The sequence below is a fragment of the Pelmatolapia mariae genome, linkage group LG20 (genome assembly GCF_036321145.2).
Source record: "Pelmatolapia mariae isolate MD_Pm_ZW linkage group LG20, Pm_UMD_F_2, whole genome shotgun sequence".
Classification (NCBI taxonomy): Eukaryota; Metazoa; Chordata; class Actinopteri; order Cichliformes; family Cichlidae; genus Pelmatolapia; species Pelmatolapia mariae.
In genome coordinates, this window is record NC_086244.1 from 39590037 (window position 1) to 39609222 (window position 19186).

The 19186-nt window shown below is 41.9% G+C and overlaps 2 protein-coding genes across 2 annotated transcripts; both read left to right on the forward strand.

The window, feature by feature from the left end:
- The first annotated feature begins 61 nt into the window (after positions 1-61).
- On the forward strand, positions 62-6331 carry dpm1 (dolichyl-phosphate mannosyltransferase subunit 1, catalytic). The gene is made up of 9 exons (XM_063464043.1): positions 62-226; positions 443-542; positions 735-768; positions 863-939; positions 1912-1937; positions 2961-3056; positions 3183-3251; positions 3389-3503; positions 5837-6331. Exons 1-9 carry the CDS (start codon positions 96-98, stop codon positions 5939-5941), a joined length of 753 nt encoding a protein of 250 aa, XP_063320113.1. The 5' UTR covers positions 62-95; the 3' UTR covers positions 5942-6331.
- Positions 6332-8379: 2048 nt separating this feature from the next.
- adnpb (activity-dependent neuroprotector homeobox b) lies at positions 8380-17591 on the forward strand. Its single transcript, XM_063464527.1, has 4 exons — positions 8380-8834; positions 11924-12040; positions 13334-13426; positions 13607-17591. The coding sequence occupies exons 2-4, from the start codon at positions 11933-11935 to the stop codon at positions 16580-16582; spliced, it is 3177 nt and encodes a 1058-aa protein (XP_063320597.1). The 5' UTR covers positions 8380-8834; positions 11924-11932; the 3' UTR covers positions 16583-17591.
- The last annotated feature ends 1595 nt before the right edge of the window (positions 17592-19186 follow it).

The window sequence follows — 19186 nt, forward strand, 5'->3', positions numbered from 1 at the left end:
CTCCACACCAGTTGGTGGCGGTAATGCACCATTTTGCTGTTTGCTAACCACCTATAAATAATATAAGGAAGAAGGAGCAGAAGCTCAACGTCGCCATGGCAAGCAGGAAAACTTCCCGGCCAAACCGAGACAGCGGGGACAAATACTCAGTACTATTACCCACCTACAACGAAAGAGAAAACCTGCCTTTAATAGTGTGGCTGCTTGTCAAGTATTTCGGGGAAAGGTGAGTTACTGGGAGCTAGCAAAGGCTCTCCGCTTGTGCTAGCTAACGGTGGAAGTCAATGATGAGCTGTCACTAAACAAGTGTCAGCTGCTCGGCTTCAATGGGTCAGTGTAGGATTTCAAGAATATAAGAGCTGTAAGGGTAATGTTAAGCTTACTTATTGCTGCCGTATTCTTATATTTCATTTGCCTTTTGTTTTTGTTTTGTTTTTTACAGTGATTTTAACTACGAGATAATTGTTATTGACGACGGAAGCCCAGATGGGACACTGGAGGTGGCAGAGCAGCTTCAGAAAGTCTATGGGGAGGACAAGATCGTAAGTTTTAAAGCCGTAAAGATAGATATGTTACTTTAAGAAGTACCAACAGTACATCACGAAAGTTAAATACATGTATGAAATAAGAGCGCATTTTATGTGTCATAACGTTGTTTTGCTTGGGAACTATTTGCCATAGTATTTACTGTCCATGCCAAAGGATTTACTTAAACTATTTTTTGTGTGTTTCAGCTGCTACGACCAAGAGCGAAAAAATTAGGCCTAGGTAAGTATTAAACTGTGTCAAAATGAGTGTGTAAGCATTAGTAAATTTTGTTATCTGCTCATAAGAATGTTTGTCTTGCTGCTTCCTTTCAAAGGCACTGCCTACATCCACGGCATGAAGCATGCTTCTGGGAACTTCATCATCATAATGGATGCAGATCTTTCCCATCATGTGAGTGGAGCATGTTTCAGTCATACTGTCTGTGTTCGTCTTTTAATGGCTTGACAACAGTAAGTGGTAAAGTTCTACATGTGTAACTTACAGTCTCAATATCAACTCTTAAGGTTATCTTTCTGAATAAGAGGTTAATCGTATATCAACAGTTACTTCTTTTAGATCGACTGACAATTCGTTACTATTCCCTAAAGCAGGGGTCTCAAACTCGCGGCCCGGGAGCCACTTGCGTCCCACGTCACCCCTACTTGCAGCCCCGTATATTGACGTGAAGAAATATAATGCAGTTTGGCCCTTGAAGTTAGTGTTTGTTGTTGAGTGTTAATATAATAAGTTTTTTAAAAAGCAAAATACTATTTAATATGCAGACAACAAGAGCGAGTATAAACATGTTCAGGGATTGATTGGCTGTGTTAGTTCAGTGAGAGAGTTATTTGTAAAGAAAACAATTTTCACTAGCACTGAAGAACTAATGTGTGAACTTATGTCTGCATTTTTACTTTGTTAAATATGAACAAAAATTAATGCAGAGGTGCTGCCACGTGTCTGGCCAGAAAAAAAGTACCGATTTGCTTATTTGGTAGGTCAATGAAGGGCTAAAAAAATGTGTATTCACATTTGCAGTTTTATCTTGTTACACAATATTTGAAATTTAAAAAACAAACAAACAAACAAAACACTACATTTTCAGAAATATTTGTGGGTGTTTTCAGGTTTGTTTGTTATTGTACTACTTGAAGACTAAAGTGGCCCTCCAATGAAATGACCGTACCAGCAGTGGCCCACAGCTCATTTAAGTTTGAGACCTGCCCTAAAGCCTAAAACGTCAATTGTTCTTACCTACAACCAGCAAGATACCAGGTTACTGGTATACATTCTGCCATTTCTAATGTGCCTAAAATGTTATGTACAACATGTTCTCTGTCTGCTATTTCTTGTCAGCAATAATGTTTTTCTTTTCCATTTCAGCCCAAGTTTATCCCAGAGTTTATTCAGTAAGTGTCTCTGAATTCCTATTTCCTATATTTTTATTTCTGTAGAGCCAGACTTACCTGGCTGGATTTTAGGGACCAATGCCAGTGGTGATTTACAGGGAATAAAGAAAGAATCTACAGTTGGCAAACGGGGGGAAAAGGCTGGGATATGGTGGACTGAAAATCAGTGGTGAATCTGTGTGCATGGCTGCATGTTTTTTTTTTTGTTTGTTTGTTTGTTTGTTTGTTTGTTTTTTTTAGAATGCCAATGATTTTTAGGCTACATTTAAGGTGGTTACACCCAAATATTCACTTTAAACTTCTCAGAATTGTACAAATTATGTTTTGGCACAACTCCAATAGGCACCAACAACACAAGCATGATGGAGAGGTTCAGCTGAATAACTGACATCCATGTAGGTGTGATGTAGCAGTGAGCTGTGTGCTGCAGCAGCTACAGCATTTTGAATTTCATCACAAAGCTGAAGTAACATGGGAGTCTGTGGTAACTGACTTGATCCTGAAGCCTCAGTGATTATTAGAGGAAGTGCAGTATTTTGGCACTTCTGTATTCTGCTTTAGAGTAATGTGCACTCTGCCTTTATGTGAAGCCAATGCTCATCTACATTCTAATGGCCAGCAGGGGGCAGTTCTTTTGGATGCAAAAAGACTTGCTTCTGTAGTGGGTCATAGGAAACCAAGCCTCACTTTCTGCATGTTGTGTATGAAAAGAGCAAAGTGTTGGTGTCAGGCAACATGTTGATACATACAGCACAGTTACAGAATAGCAAACAAGTGTTAATGTTAGACATAACCTGACTAAATAAAAAAAATTTGTTTGATGATCTGATGGATGTAGAGAAAAAAAGAAAAACTTTGCACAGCACTGTTTGTCTGTCATAGCTCAGTATCAGCCAAAAATTTCACCTAACAAATACTAAATCAGCTCCAAGACATTAATATTTGTTCAGTACCTCTGCCTCGGATGACAGTTTTTAGTGTCTTTCCTTTATTTCAAATACCTTTTTGTTTTTGTTATGTCAGGAAGCAGAAGGAAGGCAATTACGACCTGGTTTCTGGTACTCGATACCGAGGGAACGGAGGGGTTTACGGCTGGGACCTTCGCAGGAAACTCATCAGGTCACTACGGGTTAACACTTTGTAATCAGTTTCCACTCACCTAATAGGCAAGAGGCTGAATTTTTATATTTCTTCATTTTTTTTCTTTAAATTTTTTTCTCCTCCCCTTCCTCCTCTTGTTCACAGTCGGGGGGCCAACTTTTTGGCTCAGGTGTTGTTGAGACCTGGTGCTTCAGATCTCACAGGCAGCTTCAGGTAAGTGGTGTTACTGTTGTGATGTTGTGAATTAAGTGCTACTGACTGTTACATTAGAGCTGTATTTTCTTTCACTACTGCTGTGTTTATTTTTTTTGTTATTGTTTTTTTTTTTTTCCTCCACTGACTGACTTCAGACTATACAAGAAAAAGGTGCTGGAGAGTCTTGTTGAGCAGTGTGTGTCCAAAGGCTACGTCTTTCAGATGGAAATGATCGTCCGAGCCAGACAACTCAACTACACAATCGGAGAGGTGAGGTTCTCTCTCTCTCTCTCTCTCTCTTTTTAAATTTTTTTTATTAATGTGTTTAATTTTCAGGTAGTTCAGTGTGAGAGAAATCATTTGTGTGTCATTCGTTCTCTTGATTTTTTTTCTTTTTTTTAAGTTGAGGATTAAAAATTGGGGATAAAAGAAAATGTGTTATTTTTGTCATTCATCTCTTTTGAGTGCTTTTTTTTCCTCTTGATTTTATGCTAATTGAAAAATGAAAAAGCAGGCCAAGAAAACGATTTGATTCTCATATTTAATCAGTCTGATTTGTGTGAGCAGGAAGCTGCTGACTTGTTTAAAAAAAGGAGTAATAAGTATCTCATTTTTTAATGATTTACAGTTTTTGGCTTGCTATTAGGAGCTTTCAAACTGCATTCTGCTTCATTACTCACTTTTAGAAGTGCTGTAATAAATTTTAAAACCAGTTTTTAGGGCAATTTCACAGCTTTGTCTGTGTCCAGACCACATAGCTTCAAAACCTATATGGGTCATATACACACAGAAATAGACTTCATAGAATGTTTGAGACTTTTTTTTTTTTAAATATAGGATAGAGGAGCAATTTTAAAAAAATCTACATTAAATATCCTATTAGAGCAGGTGTAGCTTAAAAGCCACTACTCTTGCTAGAAGGTATACAGTGACATTTACAGGTTAGTCAGATGACAGTCTCTCTTTTTCTCTGGCTTGATGACTGTGGTACTCATGCTGAACATGCTGAAAGCACTGTGTCCTCACTGATTTGTTTTACTTATAATATGCTTTAATTGTGATAGAAAGTCTCTCTTTATTTTATTATTATTATTTATTTATTTTTTTTAGTATGTGCTTTTGTTGTTACGTACTTTTGGCTATTTATTATTTCCCAAGGGATTTCCGCAGTGGATAGAAGTGCATGAGTTCTACAGCAGAGGGGTATACTATGAAACAAGTTCAACACAGCCAGTTTTCATTGTGTTAACTAGTGTGAAAAAAAAATCTAAAACTGCTTTCAGCATGCTCACATAAAACGAGGTGTTTGACACGTCATGTGACTCTTCTGCTTACAAAGATCCCTTTGAATAACATTATTAGACAATGATGATGATAAATTGGTAATTTAAAATCTATAAAGAACATAAAAGAGTGAAATGCAGCACTGTTGCAGATAATTAATGCTGTAGAAGTTATTAATCTTGGGATTTAGTGCACAGAGCAGTAAAATAAACATTTTAATTTAAGGGAATTATTTTAATGATGAGCGCGCCTTCGGTGCTGCTGTTTACTTCTGTTTTCTAGTAGCTGCAATTCCAGGAGTGTAAAATAGTTAGCAGTAGATCAGAATCAAATATAAAAACATTTAACTCCAAATTAATACATGCATTAATTCATTCCCATGACATGCACATAGGAAATGTTCTATATCCATAATAACTACTCTCAGCTCCTCCAATGTCACAAAGAGTCACTGCAGCTTGTAGCTCCGCAATATGTGATTCGGCAGTTTTCTTTCCTAACACAACGAGAGAGGGATTTGAGTCTTTTGTTCAACCTTTTTCCTGTTGAACAAATGTGTTAACCGCTACACTGTGAAGCCACCCAAGCAGAGGATCTATATTGCACTTAAAACATGACGTGAATAATAGAATCTGTGAAAATTTCTGGCAGTTTTAAACCGAAACCCTGAACACAACCCGCTCCCAAGCAGGTTGTGTGTTCAGCATAAGTTACCATGGTGATTTAGCCAGGTAAAAAGAGATCCACTTTCACCACACAGAAACCTCAGGCTTTAAGCTCCAGATAGCTCGCTAAGCACTTGATTTTCCCTCATATTACACCCCTCAGGAGTGCAGTAACTTGTACACTCCTTGAGGCTGACTTTGTGCCTCCTGGTATCAAACCCATGATGTCCACACTATGGAGTCACTTCCTGTAGTTTAGGTAAAGTTAAATATTATCTCAGTGTTCATGTAATTTCTTTTCTGAAAGCTTCATTTGTATTTCAGTTAAGAATTTTTTTTTTTTAAATGCTTTTAGCTTTTAGTTCAGTTTTAGCCATCTATATTTACCATGTGCAGTGACAATTTGACACAGTTTCACATTTGTGAAGTTATTATTTTGTTATATTAAACATGTAAAACAGGTCTAGGTCAAACCCACCTACAGACAGTTTTCTAGATATGAATAAAGTCTACTTTTAAGCTAAAGGAAGTGTTCAGAGTAAACTAAACTAATGTTAACTCTTCTCTTAACTAGTGAATCCTCTTATTATTATTATTATTTTTATTTATTTATTTATTTTTTCTTGTAAAAGAAATCTGTTGTTCTTCCAACAGGTACCCATTTCCTTTGTGGACCGAGTTTATGGGGAGTCCAAACTAGGAGGGAATGAGATCGTATCGTACGCAAAGGGGCTGCTAATGCTTTTTGCCACAACATGATCAGTTTATAAAACCCACAGGCCTGTAGTCTTCCTCTCACTGTGTTTAATATGGTTCTATCAGAATTGTAATGAGGAGGGGGAAAAAACTCCACTTGCCTGTGGTCAGACAGCAACATGACAGCAAATACCAAGGGAGACGTCTCTCCCTGTTAGGTGTAAACATAAAAGAAGTCCCTGTCAGTAGACCTTCAGGAATACAAAAGAAACATAGTGCTTTACATTCCCATCATCCTCTTTAATCAGTTTCTGGCAAAGCGTCTCATCATTCCCGACCCAGACAACTGACGGAACTCTGCATTAACAAGCTGTCACATGACTTAAAGTGCACACTGAAGTGCTCCACCTATGATTGATTGTATAGAATTAAACTGTTTTTTTTATCACTGGCCTTGAGATTTGTTTTTCCTTTTGGGATGCAGGCAGCTTCTCTTACTGATATTGTTTAAGGAGTTTAAAGCCTGAAATAAACATGATTGTTTATTGATATTTTGGACACAGAACATTGACCTCCAAGATCTTTCAGTAAATTGGCTTTTTCCTGATGATTGTTGTAGTAGTGACTCTATACGGCCCTTATGGAAGTTTAACTCTGTCATTCGCAACAAATAAATATTTTCCTTCCCATTTCTTCATTGCATATTAGGGGGAAAAAAAGTTCCATTTGTAGATTCTATACTGGTTTTCAGATTACTGTAAAATGCATTTGATCACAACACCATTAACCTTTTGGAATCCACTGTTATCACGCGAGTCTACTGACAAGTCTGCGTGTATTAACAGGATGCTACCATTTAAAGGACAAAATGAGCTTCAGTATAAGAAAAAGTCAAGGACATAAGTTGTTTCATTATGAAGAGTGTCGCCAGTGCCCCCTGCAGGGCCCCCGCTGAATTGCGACCAATTCCTGAACAACGGAGTTAATGGGAGGTGGAGTAACTACATCCAAACTTTTGGACCACCCTACAGTAACTCTGACCGTGTTCTCTTCAGAGGGTTAGGCTGATGAGGAGTGATGGTGTTTGGCCACTGAGTAACCTTTTCCCTTGTGTTATTTAAATTTCAAGTAAAGGAATAATTCTGTTTTATTATTTTGTCTTGGTTTCTTTGTTTTACAAACATAACACTCATCATCCATATTTCCATATACAATTGATCCTGTTAAAGAGGGACTATAAAAAATCCTCTACCAAGTCTCTTCGAAAGTGTAGGCTTTTTTTTATTAGTTAAAAACTTGGGTTGGGTTTCACGTGCATAAAATCAACAACTGTGTACACTGATCACAGCTCTGTGAGTGGTTCAATACTGATGATCGCACATAGGGCTTTATCTTGAATCCGATATATTACGAGAAGTAATTCTGGACCTCACTGATGTTTGAACCCCAGCTCTAAAACGACTTATTTAAACTGAAAACAGAAGCCAGATGTTGTGTCTCACCAGAGGCTTACCCAGACATATGGTAAGTAATAACGTAATATGGTAAGGTTCATTGCTGGCCTTGAAACAGGATTTTGGAGCATTCAATTATATCTCATAGTTCTCCCCACTACGCTTTTACATACTGCTCCCGAGGCTTTAATGGTTAAGCCTCTACAGCTCTGATATGCTACATGGAATAAATGTGCTTTAACTGGAAAAACACCGTATTATTATTGCGTCTGCCCCTTGAAAACTAGCTCATAATGAACAACCCATTCCACAGCCTCAGCCAGTCAGGAGACTGAACATCAACACTTGACATTAAATATCACATGCAAGGCTGGCAAGCAGCTGCATAGCCCTCCACAGCAAACCTGAATACAATAGAGTGGCATGAGTGTGAGTGACAGCGATGATGGGGTGAAAAGGTAGGATGGGCAAAAATCCACCCGACCTGATGGAGAACTTTTGTCTCACTTTATCCATGTGAATGCAGTAACACTCTGGACTGAGTGCTGATAACAGAACTATTCTTTGGAGCAGCCCTTCTCTTAGCACTGTACAGGAAAGTAGTCCCGGCCACTTCGGTAGGCTCGGGCAGCTACAGTACAGCGCCACCTAACGTTGCCTCAATCGTTCATGGCACTCCAGCTGAGTGCTGAGGCACTGTGTTCATCCGTCCCTCCACAAGGGAGGGGATGGGGTGGGGGGTTGGGGACGCCAGATGTAGCCAGAACGCGCGTGCGCACTACTCCGGTGGAAACCTACTCCGGTAGGACGCCCGCTATCGGTGAGTTCCCGCAAATACTGTGTTGGGTTGTTTACCCCACAGAGTCAGACACCGAAACCAAATGCCTGCCGCAGGGTCTGATAGACGACACGGGTTTTCCTTTGAACAGACATTTGCTTAATTGGTTAAATTGATTGACAGACCAATCAAGAGTTTCTAATGAGCCGGCCTCGCGAGGTTCTCACAATTTATGCTAATCAAGTCGATGTCACTTCCGCCCCTTTTATTTGCGCCATTTTGGATAGGGCAGTTTCTAGGCTGGATGTGTATTGTCTGTCAAAGAAGAGAATGGGCAAAGCGTTATCGGCTAACAGGCACTCGTAGGTAGAGTTAAATGCGATTTATTTGAACGAGGAGCTGCGCCGGTAGTTGTTCCTCAAAAACAAGACATGTGCCCACCCTCACCACTCCAGGGAATGGAGCTTTTAATTGTCTAATGAAGCTGCAAGGCTTTTCGCTCCCGTTGGCCGACCGGAGGGAAGAGGATAGCTCTTGTCGGCGAGGGACAGTCGGGTTTGGAGGATAGACTCGCGTTCGGTCGACTCGTTCTTCTGGCGAAGCAAGCTGTCACCTTAAAGGATATTGGCGGAGATATCCGAGCAAGTGAAAGTGTCTCTACATCGCCTCAGCCATCCTGAGGTGACACATTTCACTGAGACGGGAGCGCTGGATGTGAACGCAGGTAAACTTGTCTGTCTTAGTGTTCGGCGTTACCCTGAGGGAGAGAGAGTTTGCTGTTAGCCGTAGCTACCTGCGCTGATGCGGTGGGTGGCGATGAACTACAGCTAAGGTAACTTGGCTGTCGATGTTCTGTTACTCCCTGTAAGGGGCGCAAGCTCAAGTTGAATTACTTGTCCAGTAGGTTTGTTTATAGCAGCCAACAAAAACTAAATGCAGACAGGTGTTGTTTGTGGTTAAATAAGGACACAAAAGGCGGAACTATTATTATTATTATTATTATTTCAGCCAGTGTTGTTAGTGCGAGTTTGGCTAGCCTAGCATGCTAACTTAGCGCGGTGTGTCCCCATTCTTTGTCAGTGACAGCATCTCCCTGCCAAATCTATCGATTTGGATTTTGCCAGATGTTTATCACTGACACCAGCGTGGACCCAGCGCACGATTTATTTGTCTCCGTCGCTCATGCCGCCGGGCTTGCTGGTCTTTGATGCGAAGAAGGCTCCTTGTGTCGAAAGTGTAGCTGTATTACTGGACACAGAGTTGTCTTCAACCCGGTATAGGTTGTGCATTTTACATGTCTACAACCGTACCTGAGATCATGCGGGTTTGCATTTGAAGCCTCAGAGATGATTAGAGCGTGATCAGAGGTCAGCCAGGTGAGAAGAGGGTTGTGATGCACTAGTAACGCTGAGAGGATGGCTGTCACTTGACTGGGACAAGAGTCAGGTTATGATCAGGAAATATCAGCCTCATATACATCTGTAATAGCAAGTGCTGCAGGCAAGCATCAAGTTCAATGATACAACTGTGCATTGAAAGCTTGAAAGCATCTCAAACTTTTTCTGGTGTCAGAGTGGACATGGATGTCACCAGAAGCTTCTGCCCTCATCCCTACATTGAATGTAGAAGTGTAAACAGCAGCTGGGAGACAGGTTTTTGTGTCCTGGTGAAGGACTGAGTGAGGAATTCTGTGGTTGAAGGTTTGAAGGCTTGAAGGCCTCCTGTTTTCTTCTTTTTTTACACCACCATGATTGGGTAGGGGGGCCTTTTTCTTCTCCCTGATCTGAGAAGAGCAGAGAGCTGCCTCCTATTGCCTTTCCTTCCTTTCCTCTTCCTTCTCTCCCTCCCTTCCCTCCTACTCAGCCTCTCCTGTTTCTTTTTTCCTCTTGCTCCTTTTCTTACCCCCCTTCACTTCTATCCATCGCCCACTCTCTCACCCTCTTCCATTTTCTCTCTCCCCCTTCAGCCTCTTCCCCGCCTTTCCTCACCCTCCCCTCTGAGCCTGTCTGTCCAACCTCCCTGCCTCCCCATCCCTTCCCCCTCTCCACTTCCGTCGCTCACTCTGTCCTCTCTGCTTTCCTATCATCTCTCTCCTTACACTCCTTCTACCCTCACTCACTCCCCCACCCTGCCTCTCACTCTCCCTCCTCCTTCTCCCTGCTCCCTCACCCACCACCACCTCATCCTCTCACACTCGCCCTCCCCCTTCCCTGATTTCTCTCGCTCCTTCTGTCCCTCCCCTTCCTCCCTTCCTACCCCCACCCCCCCACTCCCCTTCTCCCACTGCAGACATATTGTAGAGGCTGCTGCTGACTCAATAGGAGGCGCCATTCTGTGATGGTATTGCGAGGCAGGGAGGAGAAAAAAGGGGGCAGGCAGAATATAGGGAGGCTTACATAATGGAATTCCTCTCTAGCGCCATCTACAAGTAATGGGCGGAAGCAGGATAGAGACACATAGAGGGGAAGTGGGCAGGGGTGTGTGAGGCTTGCACTCCCTTTTGCTCAGTTCCCACTGTGAGGCAAGTAGAACTGTGGGGCTGCTGGGTGGATTGACAGAAAGGTCTCCTCACTGGACCAACAGATGGTAGAATCCACAGCCCCACTCAACTTGCGTTTTCTAGAAGGGGAAATAAGCTGAGGTGTTCACAGGAATTGTTTGGGAATGTGCTGTTTATTGTCGCTGAGCTGCCTTCATGCCGTTGTACATCAGTGACCTTTGACCTCAGTAGTTTGGAGCTTTGATTTGAATAGATGCATCAGACTGTTTGGTAAATACATTAACAACACTTGTGTCCTTTGGCTGACTCACTTTATTGATAAGTGATATTGATAATAACGGCTGGGAGGATCTGTGTGCTTCTGTCTTTGCATTAGCAATGACACTTCTAACTCGTTGAGTTCTGGCTCGCCTGGTGGAAGTTGTATCCTGGCATCCATGTGCATTCTTGTGCAAATGAATGAGATAAAGCAGAAACCCTGTTATGAAAAATCCCACAACTCGATGTCATAAGCTCTGCAGGGTAACGTTTACATTTTGTTATTCTGGGGTCTGAAAAGGTTTTCTGGAAACATGTTTGCATCACCCTATTAACCTCTGTGAGAGAATAAAAGCTTTGCTGCTAGCTATTTCTGACAGAACTTGGTGGCATGTGTCAACGTAGAGAAAGCCCAAGTGTGTGAGTTATGAAAAAAAAATCATTACAGCCGAATTCCATTTACCTGCTCCAGTTGTGTGGTTCTTGTATTGTTTGCCCTGGCCTACTGGGGCACTTTAATAAAGCAGAGCTATTGCTCAGAGTGTTGCTAACACCTCATGTGTTTTCTGCCCTGTCAAGATGAGTGTCCTCTGTGGAAACTGCCTTTGTAATTAAGACAGGGGTTAGTCTTAACTGAGTGACGAACATGCAGAAATTCCACAGGAAAAGTGAATCTTTTTAAGGACACAGGTTTAGTTGGGTCATTGAATTGTAGCGTCTTGCAGATGAGTCCATACAGTCACAATAAATCATATGAACATCTGCACAAAACTTTGCAGTCACAACTTGTTTCCATGTCTCAGTAAAGTGATAATAAAGTCAAAATACAAAAAAAGACATTACTTTAACAGTTGAAAGCTGTGTTCTTCGTGTCTGAAAAGAAGTTTTGAACCCACAATCTTTTTTAGGATTTATGAAAGGCAGGTTACATCATGTAAACTGTGCATTTCAGCTAACTGTTTATTCCCTGACCTTTGGCTTCAGTTACCAGACACCTGTCCAAAATCTGCCCTGCACCTGTTGATAGCATGGATGTGTTTGTGTTTTCTGTTCAGGCAGGCAGAATGTTCCAGCTCCCCGTCAATAACCTGGGCAGTCTGCGGAAAGCAAGGAAAAATGTCAAAAAGGTCCTCGGAGACATTGGCCTGGAGTTCTGTAGAGATCACCTACAGGTGAGTGTGCAGGCTTTGGTGTTTTTTACAGTTACGCATGCAGCATCTATGTAGATAATTTCTTAAAGTATTAACTGGATTCTTAAAATAGTATTTGAAATATTATGATGGTAAGATTAGTTTACTCATTTTTTTTGACATGTCATTTCATTTAGGAGAAAGATGATCCTCTTCATTAAAAAAAACAGTGCAGTGGTCAGAAAAACACCTCAAACTCCACATGCCTCAGTCAGTATGTTAAAGTTCATAAGACTACAACTAGGAAAAGATTGAGGAAGTTTTCTTTTTGTTTTGATATTTCTTTTTTTTAAGACTTGCCGTGAGAAAGTCTCTTCTCTCTAAAGCAAATGCCTCACAACAGCTGTCTAGCACGGTGGTGGAGGGTTGATGATTTTGGCTTTTTTGCAACAATAGGACGTGGGCATCTTTCAGTCCCTTAGTCAGCCTTCAACTCCTCAATGTACACCAACGTATTCTAGAGTCAAATCTGAGGCCTTCTGTCCAACAGTTAAAGCTTGGCAAAAACTGTGTCATGATTCCTAGCAGAGCAGGAAATCTACAGCAGAATGACTTAAAAATAATAGAATCAAGGTTCTGCAATGGCCCAGTCAAAGTCTCGAGCTTAACCCAGTTTGAAATGCAGCAGTATGACTTTTAAGAGAGCTGTGCATAAATGAATACCCACTAACTTCAGTGAATTGAAGCAACAGTGTAAAGAAGGGTGGGCCAAAATTCTTCTACAAATATGTAAAGGACTGAAAAAGTCACAATGAAAACGATAAATAAAAGTGTGTGCAATCGATATCAAAAGCATTACCGACTGAGTTCTTTAGACACAGTTTGCAGTTACGTCACTAACTGCTGCATACAGCTTGTAAGTTTAGGTGTAGGAAGCATAAAAAACCTGCAAACTGTTGACCCTTGATTTTTTTGTTTACTTTGTTTGTTAGTTCCCCCTCTAGCTACTGATGCAATGCTGAGCAAGCTTTTTTTCAGTCTGTACTGGACCAATATTGGGTCCAAATATCTGATTGGTAGATGATGATGAGAGACCTTAAAGTAAGTGTTTTTCAGATAACTGTAAAAGGGTGCAGTCACAGGTATGAGTTACTTGAAAAATGGAAAACTCAAATCCTTCATCTAGTTGGTGTCTGATTGACATGCAAGAAGGCAAAAATAACTTCTCCATATATACGTATCTGTTTCATTCTTTGTCTTGTGACAGTTTCAAGTATTGTTCTGCTGAGTGATTGAATCTTTTCACTTATTTATGTTAAATTCTTTGTTTGCTAGGACTATAAAGACTTCACTCCTCCTGAGGTGTATATAAAGCACACTAGCTGGGAGGATGTCTGTATGTGGGAACCATCGCATACCAAAACCCAGGTGTGTGACATGTAATCGCAACTTCTTTTGCATATATTGTAATATATTACTGTGATTTTTTTATTTATTTATATTTCTCCATTTTAAACACGTGTATAATATATAATTATAATGATTTGTTTAAATCACAAAAACAACCTTTTTTTGTTGTTTTTTCTCTCCTACCATCTCTCTCTCCAGGACTACCGCTCAAAACCTTTCTGCTGTTCTGGCTGCCTCTTCTCATCCAAGTACTTCTCTGCGTACAAAAGCCATTTCCGCAATGTACACAGTGAGGACTTTGAAAACAACATTCTGCTCAACTGCCCCTACTGCACTTACAATGGCAACAAAAAGACTCTGGAAACACACATTAAACTTTTCCACATGCCAAATAACACTGTGCGGCAGGGCCCCGGTGGTATGGCGGGAGCTGGTGGGATCATGATGAAGGACGGGCTGCTGAAGAGAAGTGGGGACAGTGTGGAACAGGCGGTGTACTACTGCAAAAAGTGCACCTACAGGGACCCTTTGTACAATGTAGTGCGAAAGCACATCTATCGGGAACACTTTCAGCAGGTGGCCCAGCCCTACATCGTGAAACCAGGAGACAAGGCTAATGCTCACAACGGTGGCACAGACGGTACTAACACGAACAACGTGAGCAGCAACCAGATTCACTGCAAGAAGTGTCTGTTTGTTCCACGGACCTATGAGGCACTAGTCCAACATGTCATTGAGGACCACGAGAGGATTGGTTACCAGGTCACTGCAATGATTGGACACACCAGCGTGATAGTCCCCCGTCCCAAACCCATCATTATGATGCCCCCAAAAACCCAAGGAGACAAAACCATCATTGGGATGGGCCCTAAAGGTGCAGTAATGGCTTCTACCAGGTCTCCTGGCTCACAGCAGCTGGGTCGACTTGTCATGGCATCAAAGACTGGTTTCAACTCTCAGAGTCTTCTGTCAGGATTGAAACACGATGCTATAGGATTAAAGGCTGGTACCACGCAGCCGTTCTCTATTGGCAGCCAGCAAGTTCGAGTTACTTTGCCCGGTAACGCCCAGGTTTCTGTGCCACAGCAGTCACATGCAGCAAAGCAGCTTATTTCTGGTGGCAGCCTACGGAGCCCAGTTATGCTCGGTGCTTCTTCCTCACTCAAATCAAACCCTCTTGGTTCACGTGTTCAAGCAGCAGCTACTACTGTAGCCTCTGTTACGGCTAAGAAAGGTGGCTCATCTGTCCTTGGCACATCCTATACCCAGAAGTGGAAAATCTGCACCATCTGCAATGAGCTCTTCCCGGAGAATGTGTACAGTTCTCATTTTGAGAAGGAGCACAAAGCAGAGAAGGTGCCTGCTGTGGCCAACTACATCATGAAAATTCACAATTTCACCAGCAAGTGTCTCTACTGTAACCGCTATCTCCCCAGTGACACATTGTTAAACCACATGTTGATCCACGGTCTGTCTTGTCCACACTGCCGTGCAACCTTCAATGACGTTGAGAAGATGGTGGCCCACATGCGGCTGTCACACCCAGATGAGAGAGTTGGCCCACGCACAGACTCTCCTCTGACTTTTGACCTCACTTTGCAGCAGGGTAATCCCAAAAACGTTCAGTTGATTGTTACTACATACAACATGAGAGATGCCCCTGAGGAGTCAGTGGCATTTCATGCTCAAAATAGCTCCTCTGTATCATCAGCCTTGTCTGCCTCGCTAATATCAGGTAAGAGGTTAATGCCTCAGCACCCACCCAAAACACCTTCAGGGGCTGCTGACAGTGTACCAGCAAAGATTGCCCCACAGGCATCTGTACCATACAAGAGGGATGTGGGCAAGACTTTATGTCCTCTTTGCTTCTCTATCCTTAAGGGCCCAATCTCAGACTCACTGGCCCACCATCTGAGAGAGAGGCATCAGGTCATACAAACAGTTCACCCAGTAGAAAAGAAACTGACTTACAAGTGTATTCACTGCTTGGGAGTTTATACAAGTAACATGACTGCCTCCACCATCACACTACATTTGGTGCACTGTCGAGGTGTAGGGAAGTCCCAGAATGGGCAAGATAGCCGGGCAGCCCATTCTTCTCGGGTCAGTCCGGCTCAGAGCAGTGCCCTCAAACGGGCCAGCTTTGATAGCTCTGAGGCTAGTGCACCAAAACGAAGGAGGCCAGGACCGCCTGGGGAAAGGGCCCACCCCAGGGATATCAATGGTCCATCTGGATTTGTAGAAAACCCAGATGAACCTGTAGTCCTGGCACTTGACCCCAAAGGACACGAAAACCTGTCATACGAATCCAAGAAGGCATTTCTAACGCAGTATTTCAGTCGAGCACCATATCCTACACAAAGGGAGGTGGAGAAGCTGGCAGCCAGCCTGTGGCTGTGGAAGTCTGACATCGCCAGCCACTTTGTCAACACAAGGAGGAAGTGCGTACAGGAATGTGAAACCCAGGGCGCCAGCGTGTTGCTTGGGTTTAGTATGCATGAGCTCAGCAAAGTTAGCCACGAGCTGGCGTTCGGTCAGGATGGCGTGTGCGAGGGCAGACGTGGCAAACGGCGGACATCTAGGATGCAAATGGGACTATCGGAGCAGGCTCTGCAGAGACACAGGGAGCTTATAGCTGCTAATGGTGGCATAGCTCCACTACCAAAAAGAAAGCCAGCTACGAATGTGGAAGATACTAAAGCAAAGCCATCTGCCCCCAATCCCAACAGTGCCAGCAAAGACCAACCCAAGACAATCAACAGCACCTTACCACAGAAAATGCCTCTAGACCTCTCCGAACCTATAGCTATCGACTCTGACAGTGATGAGGAAGAGCAGCAGGAGGATAACAAGGAAGCAGAGGGAGAGGTACATCTCCATGGTAACCAGCAGCTTACTGGAGCTAAGGAAAGAATGGAGCCAAGGACAAGGGCCAAGATTGTTTCAGATCTAGATGATCTGTCAGACGACGATGACGATGATGACGATGACGACGACGATGACGACGATGAAGATGAAGGGGCGCACGTCGAGAATGGTTTTGGACCCACAGAGGGCTCAGGAAGACAGAGTGCTAAAGCAAGAGACACTCTACCCATCATCATTCCCAAGTTTGTCCCATCATCAGCAAGAAGCAGGAGAGACGCAGCCCAGCTGGGCAAGCAGCAGGTGTGACTGATAAAAAATCAAAAGACTCGCACACTCAAGAGAGGCACTTAAGATTTGATCGCCTCGCCTGAACTGAAGGACACTGCACAGCAACACTAGGGAACTGTGAAGGAGGGAGCGACGAGGGAACTCAAACACAAGCCATCCAATGACTTCTAAGGGCAGCAGCTAGGACTCATGTAAAGATTTGTGAACAAAGTTTAAATGTTGTTTTTTTTTGTTTTGTTTTGTTTTGTTTTTTCCCCCAGAGCGGGGGAGGGAAGGTGTAAAGATACTGACGTTACACCAAACAAAGTTTTTTGCCTTCTATATACTTTAGTACATTGGGGTGGAGTCCTAACGGTGATGTAGCCATTGAGCTTGGCTTAAAATACTGAGATGTTTTGAGGTCAGGCTTTGAAGCTGACCAACTAATCCATCATTTTTCATGTAGTTCTCCTCAGATAGGTAGTGTAAATTTGTACAGTCTTTTAGACATGTTTGGACACATGATGCTGTACATGTACTCTTAAATATTTGCTATTACCTGTGTGTAAGGTAGCCTCATATGTTCTACATTGGTATGCTTAACATACAATAGGTGTCGCTTTGGTGGCTGGTATTTTCTGGTATGTTTATTTTTTAACCAAAACTAGTTTCTTTGCAAAATAATATATCTATAAATAAACGAACAGTTTCTTTTGTTTGGATTTTAGATATTATTTTAATTTTTTTTTTTAATGAATTCTTTTGTGGAATGATAGTGGAAAGCAGCATTTCAGCCACTTTTTGCAGCCTCTTGCTCCTTATCCCTGACTGTACTGTACTTGCCTTCTATTTTCACAATTTTCACTCGATGTTTTGTTCCCCCTTCAAGACTGGACAGTAATCAGCAAACTGACATCCACAAAAGTGAAAGCATTTTTTTTCCAAAAAAGATATTGTGTTTTATATGTGTTCTTTGAATTGTGTGTATTTGTTTTCATTTTCCACTTTAGCATTTATGAACAATAAAGTGCTGTAATTGTGCTTCTCAGACAGTCAAAGCGACACTGGTTTCTTCTTTCACATACTCGAGACTTTGAAGCTTTGAATGCATTTCTTCTTAAAAGGGATTTATTAAGCTTTATTTTCTGCCATATAATCTGACTGATGTAGAATTTTTAAGAGTGTTTGTTACAAGTGGATATATCATTTTTCTTTAAGACAAATAATGTATCAAGTCTTAGTGCATTGCGTTTATGTGTTATTTAGGATTCCTTACCAAGGTACAAAATAATCTTGTGGCAAGAAGGATTGATTGTTGTGTTCCAAATATGTGTTACCAATGGAGAATTTGCAGAATGCCCTCTACTGGACAAATTATGCAGTCACTAATAACATGGGTGAAGGGTGTTTCTCCCATCTTTATTTTTTCCTTTTTTTATTCTTATTTATTGGTCGATTTAAAATTTCCAATAATGACACACTGGCACATGGCTAATATCAGCACGGCTGATGTATCGGTCAGGCTCTAAAATATACTCTTACAGTGGTGGAGCCTCATATTTAACATCGTTAAATTTTGAAATAATGGAGTCAGTGAGGCACAAGTGATCCCTGTGTTTCAGTATTTTTTTTCTGCTCTTGGCTTAGTATGATGTCAGAGGGGATCTACCTGCTGTTCAAAGCTTTTGTTTTACAGGGGGCTTAAAGGGAGGAGATCCTAAGAGCTTGCATCAGTGCCTGCTATAACATAAGTAAGGCTTGTTTGAAACGGAAACTACTCCATGAATGAAAGTATGACGCTTCACTTCCTGTCTGATTTCTTAAAACTGACACAGGTGCTTCTTCCCGTGTGCTGTACTCTGCAATGTTTGGTGAGTTAGGGGGAAGAACTGGAGACACATCTTATTTTACACAAGTGTCTGAACTTCCTTTGACAAATAGTTGGTATTTAACTCATGTAGCGGTCAAATCTTTGATTTAAAAAGGTGCTGTAGATGGACCATTCTCAATACTAGCTAAAGGTTGGATGGTTAATGATGGATAAAATACTGTTAATGGTGCATTGATGGCTGTTTAGAAAAGCTGCTATGGTTTTCCAGGTGGGAGCAGAACCCAGCAGGTTCAGCTGAGATCAATCTGAATGGCCACCAGATCATTAGAGATATAGAAAATTGTTCATTTTGTTTTCTTTTACCACTTCAGCCTGTCCATAAATGCAGTCTGAAAAAAAATTGCTGCCAGTTCCCGCAGTAAAACTGTAAGCTGGCATAAGTATCACTCTATTCACTTGTACAGGCCACAAGCCACATATTACCCACTACTGAAATATATTGACCACACTGGACCAGGATTTAGGTCTCATTAAGAAATGTGAACTTGTGGTACATTTATAACGCACCAACATGACTCTGGGTCATGACCACCTACTTAAACATGGTTGCAGACAAAGCATACCTACTCAGCAGGGCACTGTGCCCCAAAATGGTTCGGAGCCAGAGGCTCTGTGTCTATGCCTCAGTGGGCCAGAGCAGCTTTGGTGTGAACATGCTCAATAAATATACCAGTTTCCGGATGATTTTGGAGAAGCACACGTACATATCATCTATGGTTGTGAGTTTCCTGATAAATTAAGGTAACAGCAGA

What these genes read in the sequence shown, in the direction of transcription:
- dpm1 (XM_063464043.1), top strand. Translation starts at nt 96, where the DNA reads ATGGCAAGCAGGAAAACTTCCCGGCCAAACCGAGACAGCGGGGACAAA. An exon ending in AGCGAAAAAATTAGGCCTAG is followed by an intron (nt 769 to 862) that starts GTAAGTATTAAA and finishes TTCCTTTCAAAG; the next exon opens with GCACTGCCTACATCCACGGC. An exon ending in ATGCAGATCTTTCCCATCAT is followed by an intron (nt 940 to 1,911) that starts GTGAGTGGAGCA and finishes TTTCCATTTCAG; the next exon opens with CCCAAGTTTATCCCAGAGTT.
- adnpb (XM_063464527.1), top strand. Translation starts at nt 11,933, where the DNA reads ATGTTCCAGCTCCCCGTCAATAACCTGGGCAGTCTGCGGAAAGCAAGG. An exon ending in TCTGTAGAGATCACCTACAG is followed by an intron (nt 12,041 to 13,333) that starts GTGAGTGTGCAG and finishes TTTGTTTGCTAG; the next exon opens with GACTATAAAGACTTCACTCC. An exon ending in CATCGCATACCAAAACCCAG is followed by an intron (nt 13,427 to 13,606) that starts GTGTGTGACATG and finishes CTCTCTCTCCAG; the next exon opens with GACTACCGCTCAAAACCTTT.